General features: G+C 50.8%; 1 protein-coding gene across 1 annotated transcript in view; it reads left to right on the top strand.

Annotated features, from left to right (window-relative positions):
- Nucleotides 1–18,946, top strand: part of LOC142254719 (sulfotransferase 2B1-like) — a 38,856-nt gene extending 19,910 nt beyond the window's left edge. Inside the window, exons 5-7 of the mRNA XM_075325964.1 lie at nt 9,489–9,583; nt 11,461–11,641; nt 12,563–18,946. Coding sequence (XP_075182079.1) covers nt 9,489–9,583; nt 11,461–11,641; nt 12,563–12,678 — 392 coding nt within the window. The 3' untranslated portion in view covers nt 12,679–18,946. The remainder of the gene's footprint in view (nt 1–9,488; nt 9,584–11,460; nt 11,642–12,562) is intronic.
- Nucleotides 18,947–22,411: the final 3,465 nt, after the last annotated feature.

Raw genomic sequence — 22,411 nt, 5'->3', positions numbered from 1 at the left:
CCTTCAATAATCGGCATAAGTAGTATAGCGGCCTCCTTGCTTATTGTCGGGCAATTCCATAATTGGCCTGACTATAAGAGGGGCGCTAGAGAGCGCGTCACGTGCTCTGTCTGTCGGTCGGGAGGTATAAAGGAGGGGTGACCCCCACTTGTTACCCCCCGATTGTGACGTACTGGTAGCCAGCGCGGGGGATTTCTGAGTGACCCCCCCGGTGGTTTGTGACAATCACAATCTTGGTGCTTAAATGCCCCTTCCTTCCTTGGACTGGTGCTGGTGATATTTTCAGTTCATTCAAGCCTTTGTTGCAAGCAGGTGGCTTGTACTCCTCTGTGGTATCATTGCTGAAAACTTTGCTGAACTTCTACGTATGTCATCTGTGGAGAAGTTGTTCATGCATTTTCCCTGTGTGTCCTCCTTGTGTCTTCTATAGTGTTTAGTGGGGTTAACTGTCACAAACCACCGGGGGGGTCACTCAGAAATCCCCCGCGCTGGCTACCAGTACGTCACAATCGGGGGGTAACAAGTGGGGGTCACCCCTCCTTTATACCTCCCGACCGACAGACAGAGCACGTGACGCGCTCTCTAGCGCCCCTCTTATAGTCAGGCCAATTATGGAATTGCCCGACCATAAGCCAGGAGGCCGCTATACTACTTATGCCGATTATTGAAGGGTCCCCGGTGAGAGTAAGGTATATATTCCCCCGACCTCCGCGGGCGGAATATATAAAATCTCCCCGAATCTCACTGGCCTCCCCACAATAATCCTTGGCACAATTCGCTGCCACCAACCGATTTACGGTAACTATTAGCCGAACACACAGACGTGGGATTCAAGATCGAGATAACAGAACAGCCCAAGATTAATTATATAATTTAATCAGCCTAAAGCACACTAGAACTACAATATATACAATAGGGAATCTACAGAATATACAGTTATGTCAGAGTACAGTTACAATCAAAGCATGGGTTACAAACAGGCATACACAGTTCCAGCAGTTACCTTGTTGCGTCTGGCCACAGGGGGGCGCTGTACCCAGGTTTCTAGGATCCTTCCCACAGATGTTTCCTACACGTGCCCCCAGCGAAAAGAACACTGGAAAATGGCCGAAGTAGGGTTATCAACCTGGGCAGATCCAGGTCCCCTCCTACCTTAGTGACCTCAGAGGGAGCACTGCTCCACCCCTGGCTTGAGTTATGGACAATATCCACAACATGGAATATGGCCATAACTTTGCCTGGGAGCGTCGTAGGCGGACGCCAATGCTCTCATTGTGACAGTTATGAATTTAGCTACAGAACGAGGGGACTCATGACCTGTCTGCCAGTTCCCCATTGGCTGATATCACGCCTGGGGCATTTCCCAATGTCCTGCTCCCATAAAAAGGGTGTGCCGGCATCGTCCGCATGCGGAGACACCATTTTTATGGTTGCCATATTTATCGGAAATATGGCTTGCGAGATATGAACCATTTTTTACTGGAGTCGTTCTGTCTGGCTATTTCCATAGCCTTGCTAACTAGCTAGCAGCCCCCACTACAGGGTCACGGCAGGGAGTCATCCTGTGTCCATTGTCCCCACACCACCTCATCTCCATATCACAGGACATGGCCATGGAGGTGTAAGTGGAACACTGAGAACAAGAAGGGAGGGGGCACTGCCAGGGAGTGATGAGGGATTATGACTGGAGTCATAATTCATCTTCATATCCCGGGATTTGCCTCACACCTCCCCCCTTTTGAGGGCGCTAGGGGGCAGCACACTCCGGTGTTCCCCCGTGCGCCCGTCCGCGACCTCTCCTTGTCGGGACAGCCCGTCTGCGTTACCGTGGTCACGGCCCCTTTTGTGGCGAATGGTGAAGTTGTATTGCTGGAGCGCAAGGCTCCATCGCAACAATCGCCCATTCGTCCCAGAGAAGGTGTGCAACCAGCTGAGGGGGTTGTGGTCCGTCTCCACGATGAAGTGGCGCCCGTATAGATAGGGTTGCAGACGCTGCAGGGCCCACACTATGGCCAGGCACTCCTTCTCCATTGTGGAATAGGCCACTTCCCTCGGTAACAGCTTCCTGCTCAGGTACAAGACTGGGTGCTCTTGGCTCGCAGAGTCCACCTGGCTGAGCACCGCACCGAGGCCGAAGTCACTGGCGTCGGTCTGTACTACAAACGGCCGCGTGAAGTCGGCTGCCTGTAGCACGGGCGGGCTGGACAGGGCGTCCTTTAGGGCCCGGAAGGCTGTCTCGCAGTCCATTGTCCAATCGACTGCAGAGGGCAGCTTCTTCTTGGTGAGGTCCGTCAAGGGCTTTGCCAGGCTACTATAGCATGGAACAAACCTCCTATAGTACCCAGCGGTCCCCAAGAAGGACATCACCTGCTTCTTGGTCCTGGGGGTGGGCCAGGATGCGATGGCTTCCACTTTCTCAGGCTCGGGCTTCAGTGTTCTCCCACCTACCCGGTGACCGAGGTACTGGACCTCGCTCATGGCCAGCTGACACTTTCCCGGCTTGATGGTCAAACCTGCCCGGTGGATCCGCCTGAGCACCTGTGCTAGATGCTCTAGGTGGTCCTCCCAGGTGGGACTGAAGACGGCAATGTCATCCAGGTACGCGGCCACGTACCCTTCAAGTCCCTTGAGCAGGGTGTTGACCATCCGCTGCAAAGTGGCAGGGGCATTCCTCATCCCGAATGGCATCACCGTGGACTCGTACAGTCCAAATGGGGTAATAAAGGCAGAGCGTTCCCTGGCCTTGCGAGTCAGGGGGATCTGCCAATATCCCCGGCTCAGATCCATGATGGTCAGGTACTGAGCCCCGGCCAACTGATCGAGCAGGTCATCGATGCGTGGCATTGGGTACGCATCGGCGACCGTGACAGCATTGAGCCCCCTGTAGTCCACGCAGAACCGAGTGGTTCGGTCCTTCTTAGGGACGAGGACTACAGGCGAGGCCCAAGCGCTGTTGGATGCCTGGATCACCCCCAGCTTCAGCATCTCGTCAATCTCCTGGCGCATGTGTTGCTGCACCTCCAGGGAGACCCGATATGCTGAACGCCGGATCGGGGGATGATCCCCAGTGTCCACGTGATGGACAGCCAAGTCAGTCCTTCCGGGCTGGTTGGTAAACAACCCCCGGAAGGGGAGGAGGGTGGCCCACAGCTGGGACCGTTGGTCCTCCAAGAGCTGGTGGCCAACCTCCACATCCTCCATGGATCCGCCTGCCCTAACCTGGGCTAGCATATCCAAGAGGGTTTCCGCTTCTCCCTCCTCGGGCAGGTTGCACACGGGGAGCGCACATGCCTCCCGCTCATGATGTGCCTTCATCATGTTCACATGGAAGGGCTTCCGCCTTCCACGGGCAGGGTCCAGGGTGACCAGGTACGTCACAGGGTTGAGCTGCTGGTACACGAGGTATGGGCCTTCCCAGGCTGCCTGAAGCTTGTCCTGTGGTACGGGGACCAGTACCCACACCTTTTGACCCACTTGGTAGGTCCTCTCACAAGCGTTCTGGTCGTACCAACGCTTCTGATCGGCCTGGGCTTGAGCCATATTGTCGTGTACCAGTTGCGTCAAGGCCTGCATTTTGTCCCGGAAGCGCATGACATACTCGATAACCGACACTCCAGGGGTGGCCAAATCCCCTTCCCAAGCCTCTTTCACCAGAGCCAGGGGGCCCCGCACACGTCGCCCGTACAGGAGCTCAAACGGTGAGAATCCTGTTGAGGCCTGTGGAACCTCCCGGTAAGCAAATAACAGGTGTGGGAGATACCGCTCCCAGTCACGCCCATGGGAGTCGACCAACATCTTAAGCATCTGCTTTAAGGTGCCATTGAACCGCTCGCACAGGCCATTAGTCTGTGGATGGTACGGGCTGGCCACCAGATGTCGCACCTGGACTTGCTTACAGAGGGCCTCCATCAGCTGGGACATGAATTGGGTCCCCCGGTCAGTGAGCATTTCCTGGGGAAAACCCACTCGGGAGAAAATCTCCAGCAATGCGGTGGCCACCTTGTCAGCCCGAATGGACGACAAGGCCACTGCTTCTGGGTACCGGGTGGCATAGTCCACTACCGTCAGTAGGAAGCGTTTCCCGGAGCTGCTGGGGATGGCCAGCGGGCCGACCAGATCCACAGCCACCCTCCTGAAAGGCTCATCGATGATTGGCAGAGATACTAGTGGGGCTTTGGGGCGTGGCCCCGCCTTCCCCACTCTCTGACAGGTTTCACACGAACGGCAGTAGGCAGCCACATCGGCCCCCATTTTTGGCCAGTAGAAATGCTGGTTTAACCTGGCCTTGGTCTTAGCGATCCCTAGGTGTCCGGCCATCGGAATCTCATGTGCGATCCGCAACAACTCCGTCCGGAACGGATAGGGTACCACCAACTGTCGGTCCCTGGGCCACGCCTCCGGTGAACCCTGCTGGACCGTGGCCCGGTACAGCCGTCCTTGGTCCCAGACCACTCGCTCCGGGTCCGAGTCCGAGGGAGGCTGTGCCGCCTGCTCCTTAAGAGCTTTCAGGCTGTCGTCAGCTTCTAACGCTGCCTGAAACCCCTGACTAGATGTGGCCAGAATCGACGAGACTGTCACATCTTCAGTCAGTACCCCGGGACCTGTGTCCTGGCCTCCACCTGACTCGGCTGCCACTTGGTCAGAAGGGGAAGAGCTATCGGACCTCCGGGAGGCCCCTTGGCTTCCAGCACTCCCACTGCGGGTGACAGCGGCCACAGCCGCTGCGACCGTGGGTCGTGCCTGCTCCTCCTCCGTTCCTGACCAAGTCGCCGGTTCAGGCAGACCTACCTGGCTTCCTGACACCCCGGTTGTGGGGGAACCATGCACCGAGATCTTACCTGGGAGCACTTCCGCTCCTGGACCGGCCCCAATCTCACCTGCCTGTTCCCCTCCTGCAGCAACAGAACCCCGCTGTGAAATCTCTGGGGACCCCACATTTGCTGTGGTAGCCCCCACCCCACACACTGGTCCTCCCCCTGCAGCACCCTGCTCTCTGCTTATCCCTGCAGAGGGCAACAGATCCCAGCTCACAGGCTGGTTACTTGTAGAGGCATTGTCACACCTTTCTCTGACCCCCTCCCCTGTCACAGCTGCAGCTGAGTGTGTGTCTATGGTGTCTATGCAAGCAGAAATATCAGAGTTCACTCCCTCCTCCCTCACATCATTCATAGAATACACATTAACATTGTTAGGAGTCATGTCAGTACTGGCTGAAGGTTCAGCCCTTGGTTGGGGCCCAAACTGGGAGGTTATCTGCCCCAAATCTGTCCCAAGTAGCACGTTTGCGGGGATCCGATCAGTTACCCCCACCTCCCTCACCCCTCGCCCTGCGCCCCAGTCCACATAAATGTCAGCAACAGGCAGCGCCGGGTCAATGCCTCCAATCCCGGAGACAGCGAGGGTTTTTCCAGGGATCAAGTCTTGGGGGGACACCATCTCAGGCCGCACCAGAGTCACCTCCGAGGCGCTGTCTCGCAGTCCTATGGTCACAGACCGGCCGACGGTGACAGGTTGGAAGCTGTCCAGGGACCTACCACCACCCCCACCCACACAATACACCTTGGGCGGCCCTTGGGACGGGGACGGAGCCGGGGCCTTGGGACGCTGAGGGCACATGGCCTTGAAGTGTCCAGGTAGGTTGCACTGGTGGCACCGTCTTGGTTCCGCCACGGGCCTGGAGAGGGGAGTTGAGGGGGACACCCCCTGCAGTCTAGGGGCAGGTGGGGCAGTCGCAGAATTCATCTTACCCCCTCTCCAGGTGCTGCTGGTGGCCGCTCTCCTGGCCTCAGGGGCCCGGTTGTTGGTGTAGTCATCGGCAAGGGCAGCTGTAGCCGTGGACCCCTTTGGCTTCTGGTCTCGGATGAACTGGCGGAGATCCTCAGGGCAGTTCCACAAGAGTTGCTCCGTGATGACCAAGTCCAGGATCTCTGGTCCGGTGGAAAGCTGCAGGCCTTGGGTCCAGTGGTCGGCAGCTCGGGCAAGTGCCCGCCGGTGGTCAGCCCAGGAGTCCTTTGGTCCCTTCTGCAGGGTCCGGAACTTCTTGCGGTAGGACTCCGGAGTGAGGTTGTACTGTTGGATCAGGGCCCGCTTGATGGTGTCGTAGCCCTGATCTGCCTCAGCAGGCAAGTCCCCAAGGATATCCAGGGCCTTACCCCTTAAACGGGGGGTCAGGTATTTGGCCCACTGGTCCTTGTCCAGATGGTGCTGCAAGCAAGTCCGTTCAAAAGCAGTCAAGAAAGAGTCCAAGTCTCCATCCTTCTCCAGCACTGGGAAGTCCTCAACACGGACCTTTGGAAGTTTGGTGTCTCGAAGGTCACATGTGGCTGATGAGGGCCGGAGCTGAGCTAGCTGCAGCTGGTAGTCACGGTCTGCCTGTCGCTCTCGCTCTTCACGCGCTGCCTGCCGCTCTCGCTCCGCAGCCTCACGCTCTGCGTGCCGCTCTGCCCTGCGCTCTGCCAGGAGTTCCTTGTAGCCCTTCTGGTCTCCAGCCTGGAGAAGGGCCATAGCCATTTGAAGAAGGCTATCCGAGCCTCCCAGGCTCGGTGGAATGGCACGTGGTGATCTGCGGCACGCTGCGGAGCCTGGTGATTCACTGTCCCTTTCAGAGCGGAGGGCTGGCATCTGGCTCGTTGAGGAACCTTGGGTGAGCTCCTCCTCATCTTGTCCAGCAGTGCCAGGTTGCGCAATGTCCTCGGCAGAACGGTTTTCTGGCGTCGAGCTCCTGGAGGACTCGTGGGCAACCTCCTCATTGCTGTCCACAGCACCGTCCTCCCTCTCTTCGGCTCCTGCCTTAGCATTGGCCAGTTGCATAGCTCTGCTCCTGGTGCCATCAGCCATTCTTGCAGACTTTTGGTCACTGACACAGAACTGACACCTGATGCCTCCACACACCTTACAGTATCTGCACTCTGACACTCTAGTGTTGAGCTAGTCTGAAGACCCCAGCAGCCACAGCTGCTGCAGGCAGTCTTTAGTGTCTGGGAGTATGGGTCTCACACTCACACACACTATTATCTCGATCCCACCGCTTGCCACCAATATGTCACAAACCACCGGGGGGGTCACTCAGAAATCCCCCGCGCTGGCTACCAGTACGTCACAATCGGGGGGTAACAAGTGGGGGTCACCCCTCCTTTATACCTCCCGACCGACAGACAGAGCACGTGACGCGCTCTCTAGCGCCCCTCTTATAGTCAGGCCAATTATGGAATTGCCCGACCATAAGCCAGGAGGCCGCTATACTACTTATGCCGATTATTGAAGGGTCCCCGGTGAGAGTAAGGTATATATTCCCCCGACCTCCGCGGGCGGAATATATAAAATCTCCCCGAATCTCACTGGCCTCCCCACAATAATCCTTGGCACAATTCGCTGCCACCAACCGATTTACGGTAACTATTAGCCGAACACACAGACGTGGGATTCAAGATCGAGATAACAGAACAGCCCAAGATTAATTATATAATTTAATCAGCCTAAAGCACACTAGAACTACAATATATACAATAGGGAATCTACAGAATATACAGTTATGTCAGAGTACAGTTACAATCAAAGCATGGGTTACAAACAGGCATACACAGTTCCAGCAGTTACCTTGTTGCGTCTGGCCACAGGGGGGCGCTGTACCCAGGTTTCTAGGATCCTTCCCACAGATGTTTCCTACACGTGCCCCCAGCGAAAAGAACACTGGAAAATGGCCGAAGTAGGGTTATCAACCTGGGCAGATCCAGGTCCCCTCCTACCTTAGTGACCTCAGAGGGAGCACTGCTCCACCCCTGGCTTGAGTTATGGACAATATCCACAACATGGAATATGGCCATAACTTTGCCTGGGAGCGTCGTAGGCGGACGCCAATGCTCTCATTGTGACAGTTATGAATTTAGCTACAGAACGAGGGGACTCATGACCTGTCTGCCAGTTCCCCATTGGCTGATATCACGCCTGGGGCATTTCCCAATGTCCTGCTCCCATAAAAAGGGTGTGCCGGCATCGTCCGCATGCGGAGACACCATTTTTATGGTTGCCATATTTATCGGAAATATGGCTTGCGAGATATGAACCATTTTTTACTGGAGTCGTTCTGTCTGGCTATTTCCATAGCCTTGCTAACTAGCTAGCAGCCCCCACTACAGGGTCACGGCAGGGAGTCATCCTGTGTCCATTGTCCCCACACCACCTCATCTCCATATCACAGGACATGGCCATGGAGGTGTAAGTGGAACACTGAGAACAAGAAGGGAGGGGGCACTGCCAGGGAGTGATGAGGGATTATGACTGGAGTCATAATTCATCTTCATATCCCGGGATTTGCCTCACATTAACAAAGAGTTCATCCCATCCATTCCCTATTTAGGGCCCAGCACTAGGGATATTTAGGGTCAGGTATCCAGCTCAGCGCATAAGTGCGGAACCTATCTATGGTGGTGAGGGACCCCAGGGACCAGCACTAGGGACACCTAGGGTAAGGTATCAGGCTCAGCGCATAGGTGCGGAACCTATCTAGGGTGCTCAGGGACCAGCAGTATGTTTGGTCAGGAGTCACCATCTTCCCTTTCCCTAGGAACAGGGTTTCCATTACCTTTCGCCGTTCGCTTGGTACTTCCCCATACCTAGCGTGTCAGCACCATTGTGCATGGTTAAACTATGGAGGGTACACAACACCTTTTGATTCTCGGAAGCAGGAGCAGTCCTGGTAGTCAAACCCATGCCCCTGTCACTTTCTGTGATGGGAGATATAATGTCAGATAGCCATAATGTCACGGGCGTGTAGGGGTAAACTGGAGCAGCAACCTCTAATTTGGTCCTCAGACTAAGGACCCTACACTATCCCTTATCCTTATCCCAGAGGTAGGCTTGATGGTAGCCAGGTCTGGACTGCCAGCGTGACCCTAACTCCTGTCCGAACCCTGAACTAACATTCCCTCTCCCCCACCCCAGGAGAGGGCCGGGACCAGAGAAGGAAACCTCACAAATACCCCAGACAGGGGAAAAAACAAAAGACATACACACTGCAATCAGACACGGGGGAGAGACAATACGAGTCAAAAAAGAAATAAAGCATGGGGAGGAAATAAACTAACAGGAATATGTCCACACCACACAGAAGCACACAACAGATCACCAGGCTCTGGATCACTACAATGGGACCAGTATTCACTGCAGCAACGCTGAGCTATTATTGGCACTAAATACCAGGTTCCAGAATCTCATATAGGAAGGAGACGGCTGAGATTGGTAATTAGCAACCTGAGCTTCTAGCAGAGTTCCCCAGGTCAGCAGGAATTAACTCCTGCACAACTGAGGAACAGAGCACATGAAACAGCCGATGCCCGGCTCTGGCTGAACAACTAGGAGACATCAGGTTGTTTGTCAGACTCCGCAGTGTGAACAGAGCCTGATGCCGCTGTGATACCTAATGAATTTGGAACATTGCATGACACATGGTTTGCTGTTTCTCCATTTATAGTGTCTTTTGTATATTTCAGTGTATTATGGCTCATGGTTTGACCATGTAAAAGGCTGGTACAGTCAAAAAAAGAACCTGGACATATTTTATATCGCATATGAAGATATGAAACAGGTAGGTGACCCCTCTGGTATGTGGCTTATATCTTTACCAAATTCACCCAGCTCTTCTCTATACATGGCTCTATAATGGCTCTTTAAAAGAAGCATCTTTCTTGTGTCTTAAACAATAAATATGTAATATTTTTACCTGGTGTAAATTCCGCTGTTCTTCCGAATCCGGCGATATTTTTCTTTTCTTCCTGCTATTTTCCTTTCCAGAGATATGGCCCACTCTTCTCTGTACATAAATCTAGTCTTTTAGCCAAGTGGGCGTGTTCTGCAATGCTGTGCTATGTTAATATTCTTTAGGTCCACACCCACTTGTTTAAAAGACTAGATTTATAAGAAGGGAAGAAGGGGCCATATCTCAGGAACGGAGAGGAGTAGGGACAAAAGAAATACAACGCCGTATTCAGGAGAACAGCGGCATTTATACTAGGTAAAAAAATATTACATATTTCTGGAAAGTGACAGGTCCTCCTTAAGAATATTACATATTTCTGGAAAGTGACAGGTCCTCCTTAAGAATATTACATATTTCTGGAAAGTGACAGGTCCTCCTTAAGAATATTACATATTTCTGTAAAGTGACAGATCCTCCTTAAGAATATTAATATTTCTGGAAAGTGACAGATCCTCCTTAAGAATATTAATATTTCTGGAAAGTGACAGGTCCTCCTTAAGAATATTAATATTTCTGGAAAGTGACAGGCCCTCCTTAAGAATATTACATATTTCTGGAAAGTGACAGGTCCTCCTTAAGAATATTACATATTTTTGGAAAGTGACAGGTCCTCCTTAAGAATATTACATATTTCTGGAAAGTGACAGGTCCTCCTTAAGAATATTACATATTTCTGGAAAGTGACAGATCCTCCTTAAGAATATTACATATTTCTGGAAAGTGACAGATCCTCCTTAAGAATATTACATATTTCTGGAAAGTGACAGGTCCTCCTTAAGAATATTACATATTTCTAGAAAGTGACAGGTCCTCCTTAAGAATATTACATATTTCTGGAAAGTGACAGGTCCTCCTTAAGAATATTAATATTTCTGGAAAGTGACAGGTCCTCCTTAAGAATATTAATATTTCTGGAAAGTGACAGGTCCTCCTTAAGAATATTACATATTTCTGGAAAGTGACAGGTCCTCCTTAAGAATATTACATATTTATGGAAAGTGACAGGTCCTCCTTAAGAATATTACATATTTATGGAAAGTGACAGGTCCTCCTTAAGAATATTAATATTTCTGGAAAGTGACAGATCCTCCTTAAGAATATTACATATTTATGGTAAGTGACAGGTCCTCCTTAAGAATATTACATATTTCTGGAAAGTGACAGGTCCTCCTTAAGAATATTAATATTTCTGGAAAGTGACAGATCCTCCTTAAGAATATTACATATTTATGGAAAGTGACAGGTCCTCCTTAAGAATATTACAATTTTCTTAAAGGGGTTGCACAAGATTAGAAAAACATGTATTCTTCTAAAAACAGCTCCACACCTGTCCACAGGTGGTGTAGCAGTTCTGCTTTGTTCATGGAATTGAGCTGCAATATCATGGGCAAGTGTGGCGTGATTATGGAGAGCCCCTTTAATTGCAATCAAAGCCACATGAGAGAGAAAAACTTTACTGGTTATATCCCTATGATAAAACTTCTTCCCTCATCCTTGGTATTTCAGAGTTGTCATAGATCTACTTAACCATTTACATTGATATCTACTTTCTCAATGCAGCTATTCATGGGCAATTGTAAGATTGAGGCTGGGTCAAAACAGGAAGGGTTGTCATAGGGACATTGGCTCCTCCGACAAGTGGAAAGTGCAGTTTTGTTTGAAATAAACCCCTAAAAACATGACCATTTTGTCTTATATGTTCTTAGGATTTAAGAAGATCAATAAAGAAGCTGTGTGGTTTCCTTGGTTGTCCCATGTACTCCGAGGAGGTAGATAAGGTGGAACAACACTGCACGTTCGCCGTCATGAGTCAGAATGTAATGGTGAATTATACACTTATACCCCGGGAGATTCTGGACCACGAGCAGAGCAAGTTCATGAGGAAAGGTGGGTATCCTCATTAATGGTTTCCCCACCACTGACTGGATATGCCAGGTGTGTGGACTTGACAAACCAACTCAATTAAGTGAATGAGGTTGTGTAATTCCTTTGTTGTCCTCATTCAGGGGGTGGCGCTGAAAAGGAATTTGCTCATTTCTTTGCCAACTTTGAGTGCGAATAGAAGCGTGAAAAATAGAAAACATGCCTTGATCTTTGTCATTCATTCTTGCCCCTATCTTCATCACTGGCACAAAGATAAGGATTGCAAGAATATTGGACACATATTTGCTGGAACTTGTAGTGCTTACGAGGAGAAATAGCTTTGTGTAGTGTTATGCCCACAAGTGGAAAATAGCCTAACGTAAAACTGCTATACCCGCCCCGGTTCTTGTACAAATTAGAAGTCCCAGCTGCACAGTCCCTGCGCAGACTGAAACAACCCTAACTGGATGATTCAGATGACTACTCTGGCCTTTGCTTCCTATGCAGCCATCAAGGGTCTCATGTACACACTTAAAAATCCGGGGGAAGCTGAAGAGTATAAATAAGGTAAACCAAAAGTAATAATCTGCCAGGAGAAACACTAGGCAGACAGGCTGTAATTCCAAACAGGGTCCACTTTACACATATCACCAGTGGGAAATGGAAGCTCGGGGAAGCTTTAAATAGTTACACCCGCTGGATTATAGGGCAGACTGAATTACAGTATTGGAAACACTTGTTGGCAGAAAGGCAATGAACACACAAACAAAGTGTTCAGAACCATCACAAACTTTACTGTGGCTCAGTGGAGAGGGAAACAGACCACAGCACAGGAGGCTGCCATCAAATCCGAGGCATGATATGTAAGTTCAGACTGTCGGTGTACTAGTTGGACAGTTTCTGTTCAGTTTCTTGACTGTACTTTGTTTTTTTCTTGGCTTATAGGGGTAGTTGGAGATTGGAAAAACCACCTGACGAATGAGCAGAATGAGCGGTTTGATAAGATCTATAAGGAGAAGATGTCGGATTGTGATCTACAAGTTGTCTGGAATTTAGACTAAACAACGAATGATAAAAACCAAGGACTCAAAGCAACCACAATCACTCCTACATGTGATGGAGGTGCATGCATGTAGGAGACCTCTGAGCAAATATTGAGTATTTCAATGGTTGCATCTGGATAATCCTGTGATTTAGAGTTGGAAATAGATTGATAATGCTGGCGGTACACTGCCATTTCCACAATGACTGGCAATTGTTGCAATAGGAGGGGATAAGCAGCTTCCCCGCATGTCTGGCACTGCTTATCTCAAGAGACAGCTAATAATCAAAGGCTGAGTGTCATGTCCCCACCGGAGTCCGCTCCTGCGACTTCTGCTCCGATCACCAGGCAATGCCATGTTCCCACCATGGATAGTGCTGGTGATGGGAGAGGAGTCGGTGCCCATGGCTCTGCTGAGCACAGGCTCCGCTCATCCACTAGGCTGGGTTTCCCTGGAACCTGCAGTAGTACCACTGGCTGACTGTAGGTGGCATGTGTCTTGCAGCTGAAGTTGCCATCATTCACCTGCAGCCAATGGGAAGACACCACACCCTTCTTATTCCCCCTCCTGTCATGTGACCACTGCCAGAGATAGTTTGTATTCCTGGTTCCTGTGCTGTTTGTATTTTGATTCCTGTGTGCTGACCTTGCTTGTGTTTTGACTACCCTTCTGCCTGTCGTTTGTGTACCTCACTGCCCAATCCAGATTTGACCTCTGCTTTGTTTCCTGACTACGTCCTTGCCTGCTGATTCTGTGCCTGTTCTGCATTTCCTGGTTTGACCCTGCCTGACGACTACTCTCCGGACTGCAGCCTTCCACAGGTAGTGATGTCCTTGGGCCCTGTGTAATACCAAATCCCTGTATAAGGGTTAAAGGGTTTCAGGGTTCTAGCGGTCCTGCTGGGCGAGTGGCTTCCCTCTAACCTGTCCATTACAGCCCGTCTGAGTCTGTGGATCCAGGCAGGCGTTACATTGAGAAACCCAACAGTCTGTGCCCATAGACATCAAACCATTGATGGATCCCATAGGCGAGATCTATGGTGAGCAGCAGAGCATTCCTGCAGTTGAATAAAACATGTATTAGATAGTTTTTTGCATTTCTAGGGTATCTGGTGAGCATTTATCTTCCTACTCTAATTTAATAGCTATTTAAAGGGAATATAAAAACATGGCTGATTTTATTCTAAAAATCCCCAAAAGAGCGCCACATTGGTACATAGGTTGTGTGTGGTATTGCAGCCCAATCAATTTGCTTTAACCACATTCTATCAGCTCACTGGCTTTTCATTCTTAATGGACATGGCGCTTTCCAATTAGGATATGATAAGCCATTGACTCAGAATTCCCAGTGCTAGCAGAAATATATTAGAGGGACTTGAGCACTGTCAGTGTTTGCAGAACCTCAATAGCAACAGCTGAATGTAAAGAGAGTGACTGAGGGAGATCACTCCCTCAGTCACTTGTCCGGCTCGCCACAGCAGAATCGCAGTCTCTAGGTTTGCGATTGGGCCTAAGGAACAGTCTATTAAACAAACTGCCATTATAACACTCTCAAGTTTGATAATAATGCTTTACACCATATAACCTGTACAATAAAAATATCTAATTATTTATTAGGGCAGACCATCTCTCTACTGATTTCCCAATACCTACAGTAGGTCTAGAGTGTTGTTTATGGCAAACACTGCTCCCATGATGATCTTCAGTGCTCCGGCGATCCAATCCTCTTCACTGCTCTGGTGCTCTGATGATCTTCCCTGCTCTGCTACTCTGATCTTCTTTACTGCTCTGGCGCTCTGATGATCTTCCCTGCTCTGCTACTCTGATGTTCTTCACTGCTCTGGTGCTCTGATGATCTTCCCTGCTTTGGTGGCCCGATGATTTTCAGTGCTCTGGTGCTCCGATGATCTTCAGTGCTCCAGATCTCCGATGCTATTCCCTGCTCCAGCGCTCCGATGCTCTTCCCTGCTCCAGCGTTCTGATGCTCTTCTGTGATGCCCTGGACCCCAGGGGTCACAGGTAATTACACCAGCCACATACACACACACCCCCATCCCCTGTGAGGTCACACACATGTCACCCGAAAGGGAGACCTGATGCCTCCCCCAGGGCAAGTAGAGCACACCAGGTGGGCGGAGTCAGGCAGAAAGACACGCCCACCAAGGAGACTACTGTCCTGGGGCAGGAAGTTCAAACAGAGAAAGTTTAGAGTTGACAGTGACAGGAGGTGAAAAAGGAGAGAGACTGTCAGGGAGCCGGGAAGGAGCCTGAGCCCCCTTGGAAAACGTCAGGCAGGCAGGCGGTGGTGGCCATCTGCAGGAGTACTGGTACAGCAACCGGCGGAACTGTACGGGGAGGGCTTGGGTTGGAGCCCGCCGGTCCCGAACCGGGGAGTCAAACATGTACCGGAGCACCAACAGAAGGGTACTCAGACCCCGTCCTAGCTTAGAAGCCACTGAGTATAGGCAAATTGACTGATTGCTGGCCGGACCTCAGGGGTTCATCCACAACCAAAGTCCTGAAAAAAGGCAAAAGCCCACCGAGACCGGCTGAGCGCCACCGCCAATGGCCAAACACCCGACAGGCCAGCGCCTGCGGGCAACCGAGGGCTCCTCCGGTAGGTCAACGCCGGGGAGCGGGCTACCACTGCTTAGGCAGGGGGGCCGAAACACAAACATCCAGAGGTGTACGGGAAAAGGGGCCACCATCAACCCCACAGGGGACATCAGCAGCCGGCCGCGGGGACCGACCACTACCGAACTTTGGTTTACCAGTGACTAAGTGTGAATTAATCATGAGTACACCAGTGCCATCTGGGCACGACACACTACACCGCGGCACGGCGCCCTGCACCCCGACTACAACAACCACCAAACCTGCCAGTCCCCCACCGGGCCCCGGGACACACCGCTCCTACTTACGGAGGGGCTAACATCTCGGCTGCGGCCCGCCATCACTTTAGCCGCAGCGGTGGTGCTTCTCCCGTCACCACGACCCGTGGGTGGCGTCACGACCCGTTACATGACCACCATCCTCCTACCGCCTACTCCCGCTTAACAAGAGTGACGTGGCCCCCGGACCGGAGGCGCTCGTGCCACCGACAACCCGAGCCCGGACCTCGAGCGGCTCGGCCCGAGCAAGCGGAGAAAGCAGCCGGCCCCTCTCAGGGCGGTACACTTCCCTGCTCCAGCGTTCTGATTATCTTCCCTGCTCCAGCTGTCCGATGCTCTTCCCTGCTCCAGCGTTCTGATGCTCTTCCCTGCTCCAGCGTTCTGATGATCTTCCCTGCTCCAGATCTTCGATGCTCTTCCCTGCTCTGGTGCTCCGATAATCTTCAGTGATCGGCGTTCTGATGCTCTTCCCTGCTCCGGGGCTCCGATGCTCCTCCCTGCTCCAGTCCTCAGATTATTTTCACAGCTCTAGAGTTCCAAAGATTTTCATAGCTCCGGCGCTCCAAAGATCTTCATAGCTCCGGCGCTCCAAATATCTTCATAGCTCCGGCGCTCCAAATATCTTCATAGCTCCGGCGCTCCAAAGATCTTCATAGCTCCGGCGCTCCAAATATCTTCATAGCTCCGGCGCTCCAAAGATCTTCATAGCTCCGGCGCTCCAAAGATCTTCATAGCTCCGGCGCTCCAAAGATCTTCATAGCTCCGGCGCTCCAATGATCTTCAGAGCTCCAGTGCTCTGATGATCTTCAGTGTTCCTGTGGTCCGATGATCTTCAATGCTCCGACGCTCCGATGATCTTCGGTGCTCCGGCGCTCCGATGATCTTCGGTGCTCCGGCGCTCCGATGATCTTCGGTACTCCAGCACTCCGATGCTCTCACAGCTCTAGCACTCTGTCGATCTTCACTGCTGCAGTGCTCCGATGCTCTGAACTGCTCCGGCGCGGTGATAATCTTCCCTGTTCCAGTGCAGATCTCCTCCTCGCCCTCCAGGTTTAATGACAAGAAGTGACGGGTGTAAAAATTTCTCACCGTGGTCAAGTCTCATCAGATCACACTGAAAATGTCTGTTTTGACATTCTCTGTGGGCGTTTGCTTTTTTTCCCACCTATATGACACTTCCATCTTATCACTGGGCAGCATCATAGAGGGGAAAAAGGAAACGCCCTCAGAGAAAAATCTATGTTAACACCCCCTTAGTTGAAGCTGAATTTTTCTTACTGGGCACTAAACTTCAAATGCGCATATCTTAGTGTAGAAAGTCGCCCAGTTTAAAATAAAAAATGTTCTTAAAATTACTCTTTAAGGGAATAATGGAGCGGCTGTATCTGTGCAATCCGTGAACATGTGTGGTTTTCCTTTTTAAAAAAGAAGGCTAAATGGTGCTTTTACACGCTGCGACATCGCTAACAATATATCGTCGGGGTCACGTTGTTAGTGATGCACATCCGGCGTCGTTAGCGATATCGCAGCGTGTGACACCAAGGAGCAACGATCAACGATTGCAAAAGCGTCAAAAATCACCGATCGTTGACACGTCGCTCCTTTTCATAATATCGTTGGTGGTGCATGCTGCTGGTTTTTCGTAGTTCCTACGGCGTCACACATCGGTATGTGTGAGACGCCGCAGGAACGACGAACATCTCCTTACCTGCGTCCACTGGCAATGAGGAAGGAAGGAGGTGGGCGGCATGTTCCGGCCGCTCATCTCCGCCCCTCCTCTGCTATTGGGCCGCTTAGTGACGCCGCTGTGACCTCGAACGCATCTCCACCTTGAAGGAGGGATTGTTCGGCGGTCACAGCGACGTTGCTGAATAGGTATGTGCGTGTGACGCTGCCGTAGCGATAATGTTCGCTACGGCAGCGATCACCAAATGTCGCACGAACGACGGGGCGGGTGCTAACGCGCACGACATCGCTAGTGATGTTGCAGTGTGTAAAGCACCCTTAAGTCTGAGTCAGGAGACCCACGGCCAGTCCGGACAGCGCAGTCTTTATTCAGACAGGGAAAGTCGTCAGTGTGAAACTGGCCTTACAGTTGTAATATAACCTTTTATTATTAGCACAATATTGCACATACACTATATAACTTTTACATACACACCTGTACTGTAGTTCATTCTCTACCTCAAGTATGTTGGCCATAGATATATAGAAGACTTTATGGATGGTTTACAACATTTACGTGCTCATTGCTATGCAAGGTTGGTGTCACGGTCATTTTCTGTCTTTAGAAACTAGTGACAAGTTCAGGACTTGAGTCACTCATTACCATCTAAGGCTCTATATTAAATGTAGTTTCATTTCTTTTGGTGCCTAAGGAGTTAATGTCAGTTTTTTTGCCTGCAGAGCATTTCAGCTGCAGCTGCTTTGTACCCACACCCCTGTTGGTTTAAGTAGTGGTGTTTCCCAGCAATCCCTGCTGAAGATACAAATCCATTGTATTCTGGCCGCCTTGGTGGAAGGTCCTGTGAAGGAGTGTTCCAAAAGTCAGACTTTATCCTTTTTCGTTGCTGTTTTCCTGTTTGTCTTACCTTTACTTGTGTCATATTAGTGCAGCGGTGGGGTTAGTGTCCCTCACCTGCCAACACACTAGCCAGGGCAACTACAGGGTTTCTCAGGGCTTCAGGTATCCTGCTCAGCGACAGTTGAGGAAACAGTATAGGGACTGGCTAGGAGAGCAGGGACAGCTGCAGGTGAGGATAGGAGGTGTCCCATCTACCCCTCTCACTAGCGCTAGGGCCGACCGTTGTTATTGTGTCCCCTGTGATCCCCCTGACTTGTGGTACTGTTTGTTACATTTTTGTGGTGCATCAGGTTTCCTGTAGATCGGAACGCACGTGTCACTTTTGTCATACCCGGAAACTGTGACAGTTGGAGATGAGCAGCTGCTTGATCCATCTGCTGGTGGTTATCTTGCAAAATTACTCCTAATACAATTGCCTTGAATATCTAATTGATCCCATATAAGTCTCATGTCTATGGCCAGATCTTTACTCTGTTATCCGATATTTTGGAGCAAGTTTACGTCAGTATCTCTCACTGGAGGACCCAGTCCACCATCAACAGTTCACCATCAGTCCACCATCAACAGTCCATCACATCAACATTCTGAGAAATGTGTTATGCCTCATTTGCCCTGCGGAGGCGCTGAAGGTTAATTGTTTATTAGACTGTTTTTATAAAACTCCAATGTAATTTTCAAAGGTTTTAAATGTTGAATAGTAATAAATATTAAGAATAATATAATACTTATAAATACGCCCAGTATTAATCTTTGCAAAGACTGTATAATGAGTAATTGCTGGGTGTCTTTTTTAGCATTATAATATTTTATACCCTGCAAAAATAAATATGTATAAAAATGTGAGTGGATTAATTTTTGTAAAGATCGTTTGTGACCATTATTGACACGGATAGGGCCTGTTTGTACACAACATTTGGTATCCTGGGTCCCGTCACTTCCTCTGGTTGAACGTTTTACATAGTCCTCTATTTCAGGCTAGATCCGTCACCCGTTCCCGAGGATATGAGCCTTGTAATGCAAGTCACTACTTACGGATAGTACAGATGGAAGAGTAGTCAGGCAAGCTGGAGACTGGTAACAGGAGGACACGTATGGATAAAGGCAGTACATAGAAGCATAGTCAGGTCACAATCCAGGTGTCAGAATTCCAGGAGGGCACGTAATAGATTCAGGGAGAAAACTGAGACGTGGTCAGGTAACGGTCCGAGGTCAAAAGCCAGGAGGTCACGACAAGAACAGACTGCAGCCAGAGAAGAGTCAAACAATGGTCCGTGGTCAAGAAAAAAAGATCAGAACACAAGGCCAACAGCACAACTACAGAACCAGAATATACGACTGGCAAGGTTCTGGGCGAGCATGCTCCATATAGATGCAGAGCAATTACCAGGAAGATAGAACACGTGAGTAATCAGCCCCTCCCAGAACCAGCATGGAATCCTACGCTGTCAATCAACCTGCCAGCTCGGTAGCTCAGGAAAGCGTAGCAGAGCATCTCCTAGTGTGCAAAATACTCTGCACAGAGGAATCCTGTCACTGCCAGCTCAATAGTCCAGGAAAACGCAGCAGAACATCTCCTAATGTGCAAGATGCTCTGCACAGAGGAATCATGACAAGCCTTTACTTTGCAACGAAAGGAGTATGAATGGACTTCACATATTGTTTTTACATTTCTCCATGCAGCCCCCCCGTTACTAGCTAAGCTCCTGAATAAGCCGTGTGAAACATTTCTCTTGCAGTAGCGGCTGCACAACTGACCATGTGATACAAAGCTAGTGTCGCGAGCGGGGAGGACGCCGCCGCGCGCTCGCTAACGCTCGGGTCCAGCGCTGCTCGGTGGCTCGAGCAGTGGGCCGGATTCGGGGACTCGAGCGGCGCTCCTCGCCCGTGAGTGAAAGGGGTGGTTGGTTTGGGGGATTTAGTCCATGACGCCACCCACGGGTCGTGGTGAAGATAGGCACCACCGCTGCTGGTGACGGGGATCCCGGGAGAGATGGTAGGAAGCAGCTGGGATGTTGTTTTCCCCCTCTGTGGGTAGGGGTCGGTGGTCACGGGGCCCGGTGATGTGGTGACGGGAAGGCAGGGTTGGTGAGGTGCAGGGTCGCAGGGACAGCGCGGCGCGGTGCCGAATGGCACGGGTGTACTCACTCAGCAAGAAAGGTACAAAGTCCTCGTAAACCAAACGGCTGGATGGACGGGTCCCGCAGCCGGCTGCAGTGTCTCTCCCCGGACAGGTGATGGCGGCTGTCTTTCCCTGCACCTTGATGTTCTTCCTTCTGACTACTATGGATTCCCAACGGTAGTCTGCTCCCCGGTGTATGGGTACCGGAGGAGCCCGTTTGCCCGCAGGCGCTGGCCCTTGGGTCTCTAGCCTTAGGCGGTAGCTGTATACCCTCACGGTGTGGGCGGTTGCCTTCAATCGGGACTTTTGCTGTTGTGAAACCCCTGGAGTTCCAGTCACATTCGGATCTGACTATTGTCGGTGGCTCCAAGCCTGGTTGGGGTCCGATGGCCCTGCCTGTGTGTGCTGGCTTCACTTCGCTCCACCCCGGTCGGTACCGGCGGGCCGTCGCCCGTCCCCGGTTCTACGGTTCCGCGTCAATCCACCACTCCTGCAGACGGCCACCACCGTCTGCCAACCTTGCTGTCAGTGCCTGGGCCACTACCCAGACACCCAAGTGCTCACTTCAAACTCCTACACTGATCTGTCACTTTTCCCGCCTCCAGGCCTGTGAACTCCTCGGTGGGTGGGGCCAACCGCTTGACTCCGCCCCACCTGGTGTGGACATCAGACACTGGAGGGAGGCAACAAGGGTTTTGTGTTTGGCTGGTGTCCCTGTCTAGTGGGGGTGGGGTGTTTGTGTGTTATCTGTGACGACCTGGCTAGGCCAGGGCGCCACACTAGACCATGTCTTCCAGATCGGGGGCTGCCCTGTGATTAATATAGGTGACGACAAAATAGAGAATCCATCTCTATGATATCATATGTTCTAATAGACCAAATAGACATTGATTTTCTTTATAGGACACCCCCTTTAATATACAACAGTCATCTACACCATTGAAACCACCTGCCTAAGGGCTCATGCAGAAATCCTAAGATCCAAGAATGAATCTCCCTACCTATGCTCTGACAGTTTTGCATGGCCGTCTCTATTAGCCCTTATATTGTCAAATTCTCCCTTCTGCTACTAAACTGGCACTGACCCATTGAGGCATGTGCTCCACAAGACCACTGGTGGAGTCCAGTTGGATCTGACACAGCAGATCCTCTAAGTCCTCAGCTTTGCTCAGTGTGGTCTCCATGGATTGCGCTCGTCTTTCCCATAGATGCTCCATCAGATTGAGATCTTGGAAATTTGGAGACAAGTTGTCTAGAAATGAATGAACCTAAACTCTAAAGGTTGAGGTTAGTACTGAACAAAAGGTGTCCAGGGCTCGAATCCGAACGAAGTCCGTGGCCAAGTTTGGGTGTTGTTCGTATACTAATCACTTGATCGCTGGGCTCTGGTACACTCAGTGCTCGGCCCAATGAAAGGCTCTCACTGGCGGTATAAAAATCATTTTTGGATGCTGTGTGTGAAGAAAAAAAAACAAGCAAACCAACAAAAAAAGTGTAACGGGGAGATACAGGGGAATAGGATGGCTTCTTGGTTGAGCCTACGACTAGGGACCCTGAGCTGTCCCCTATCCCAATAGTAGACTTAGTGATAGTCAGGTTCGAGCCTCCAACGTGACCCTGTCTCCTGTCCAAGCCCTAACAATTGTGTCCCCACCACCCAGGGGATTAACCCAGACGGAGCCCAACAACCCACCAGCACAGACGCGGGAAACAAAAAACCTCAAACACACCAAAAACCTACACCAGGAACAATCAAGGAAATACGGGTGAGAAATAATAAAGATAGAAAAAAACCACTCAACTTGCAAAAACTGCAGCAGACAGCACAGCAGTAACCACCACATCCTCTCTGCTCCCAAGCTAGCTCCTAACTGGATAGAATAATCAGCACAATACCCAGGAAGCAGAGGGCTTATGTCCCGGATGGAAGTGATTCGGAGCTTACAGTTGAGTATGTCTGCAGCTACACCAGTGAAGGAATTAACCCTTAATATGCTTGAATGAATTGACATGGTCCCAGATGATAAATTAGAAAGTTGACCCCAAGTCTGTCCTTATGCACGTAACAAAAAGAAACCCTCGATTTTCTGGAAATGCTTTGTTTTTCACTTGCTGTATGTTGGCGGAGAGCCAAACTGCTCTATTATTGACTTCCATT

Source organism: Anomaloglossus baeobatrachus, chromosome 10 (genome assembly GCF_048569485.1).
Source record: "Anomaloglossus baeobatrachus isolate aAnoBae1 chromosome 10, aAnoBae1.hap1, whole genome shotgun sequence".
NCBI classification, from domain to species: domain Eukaryota; kingdom Metazoa; phylum Chordata; class Amphibia; order Anura; family Aromobatidae; genus Anomaloglossus; species Anomaloglossus baeobatrachus.
Note: the sequence above shows the minus strand (reverse complement) of the source record. Positions and strands in the feature narration are given on the sequence as shown.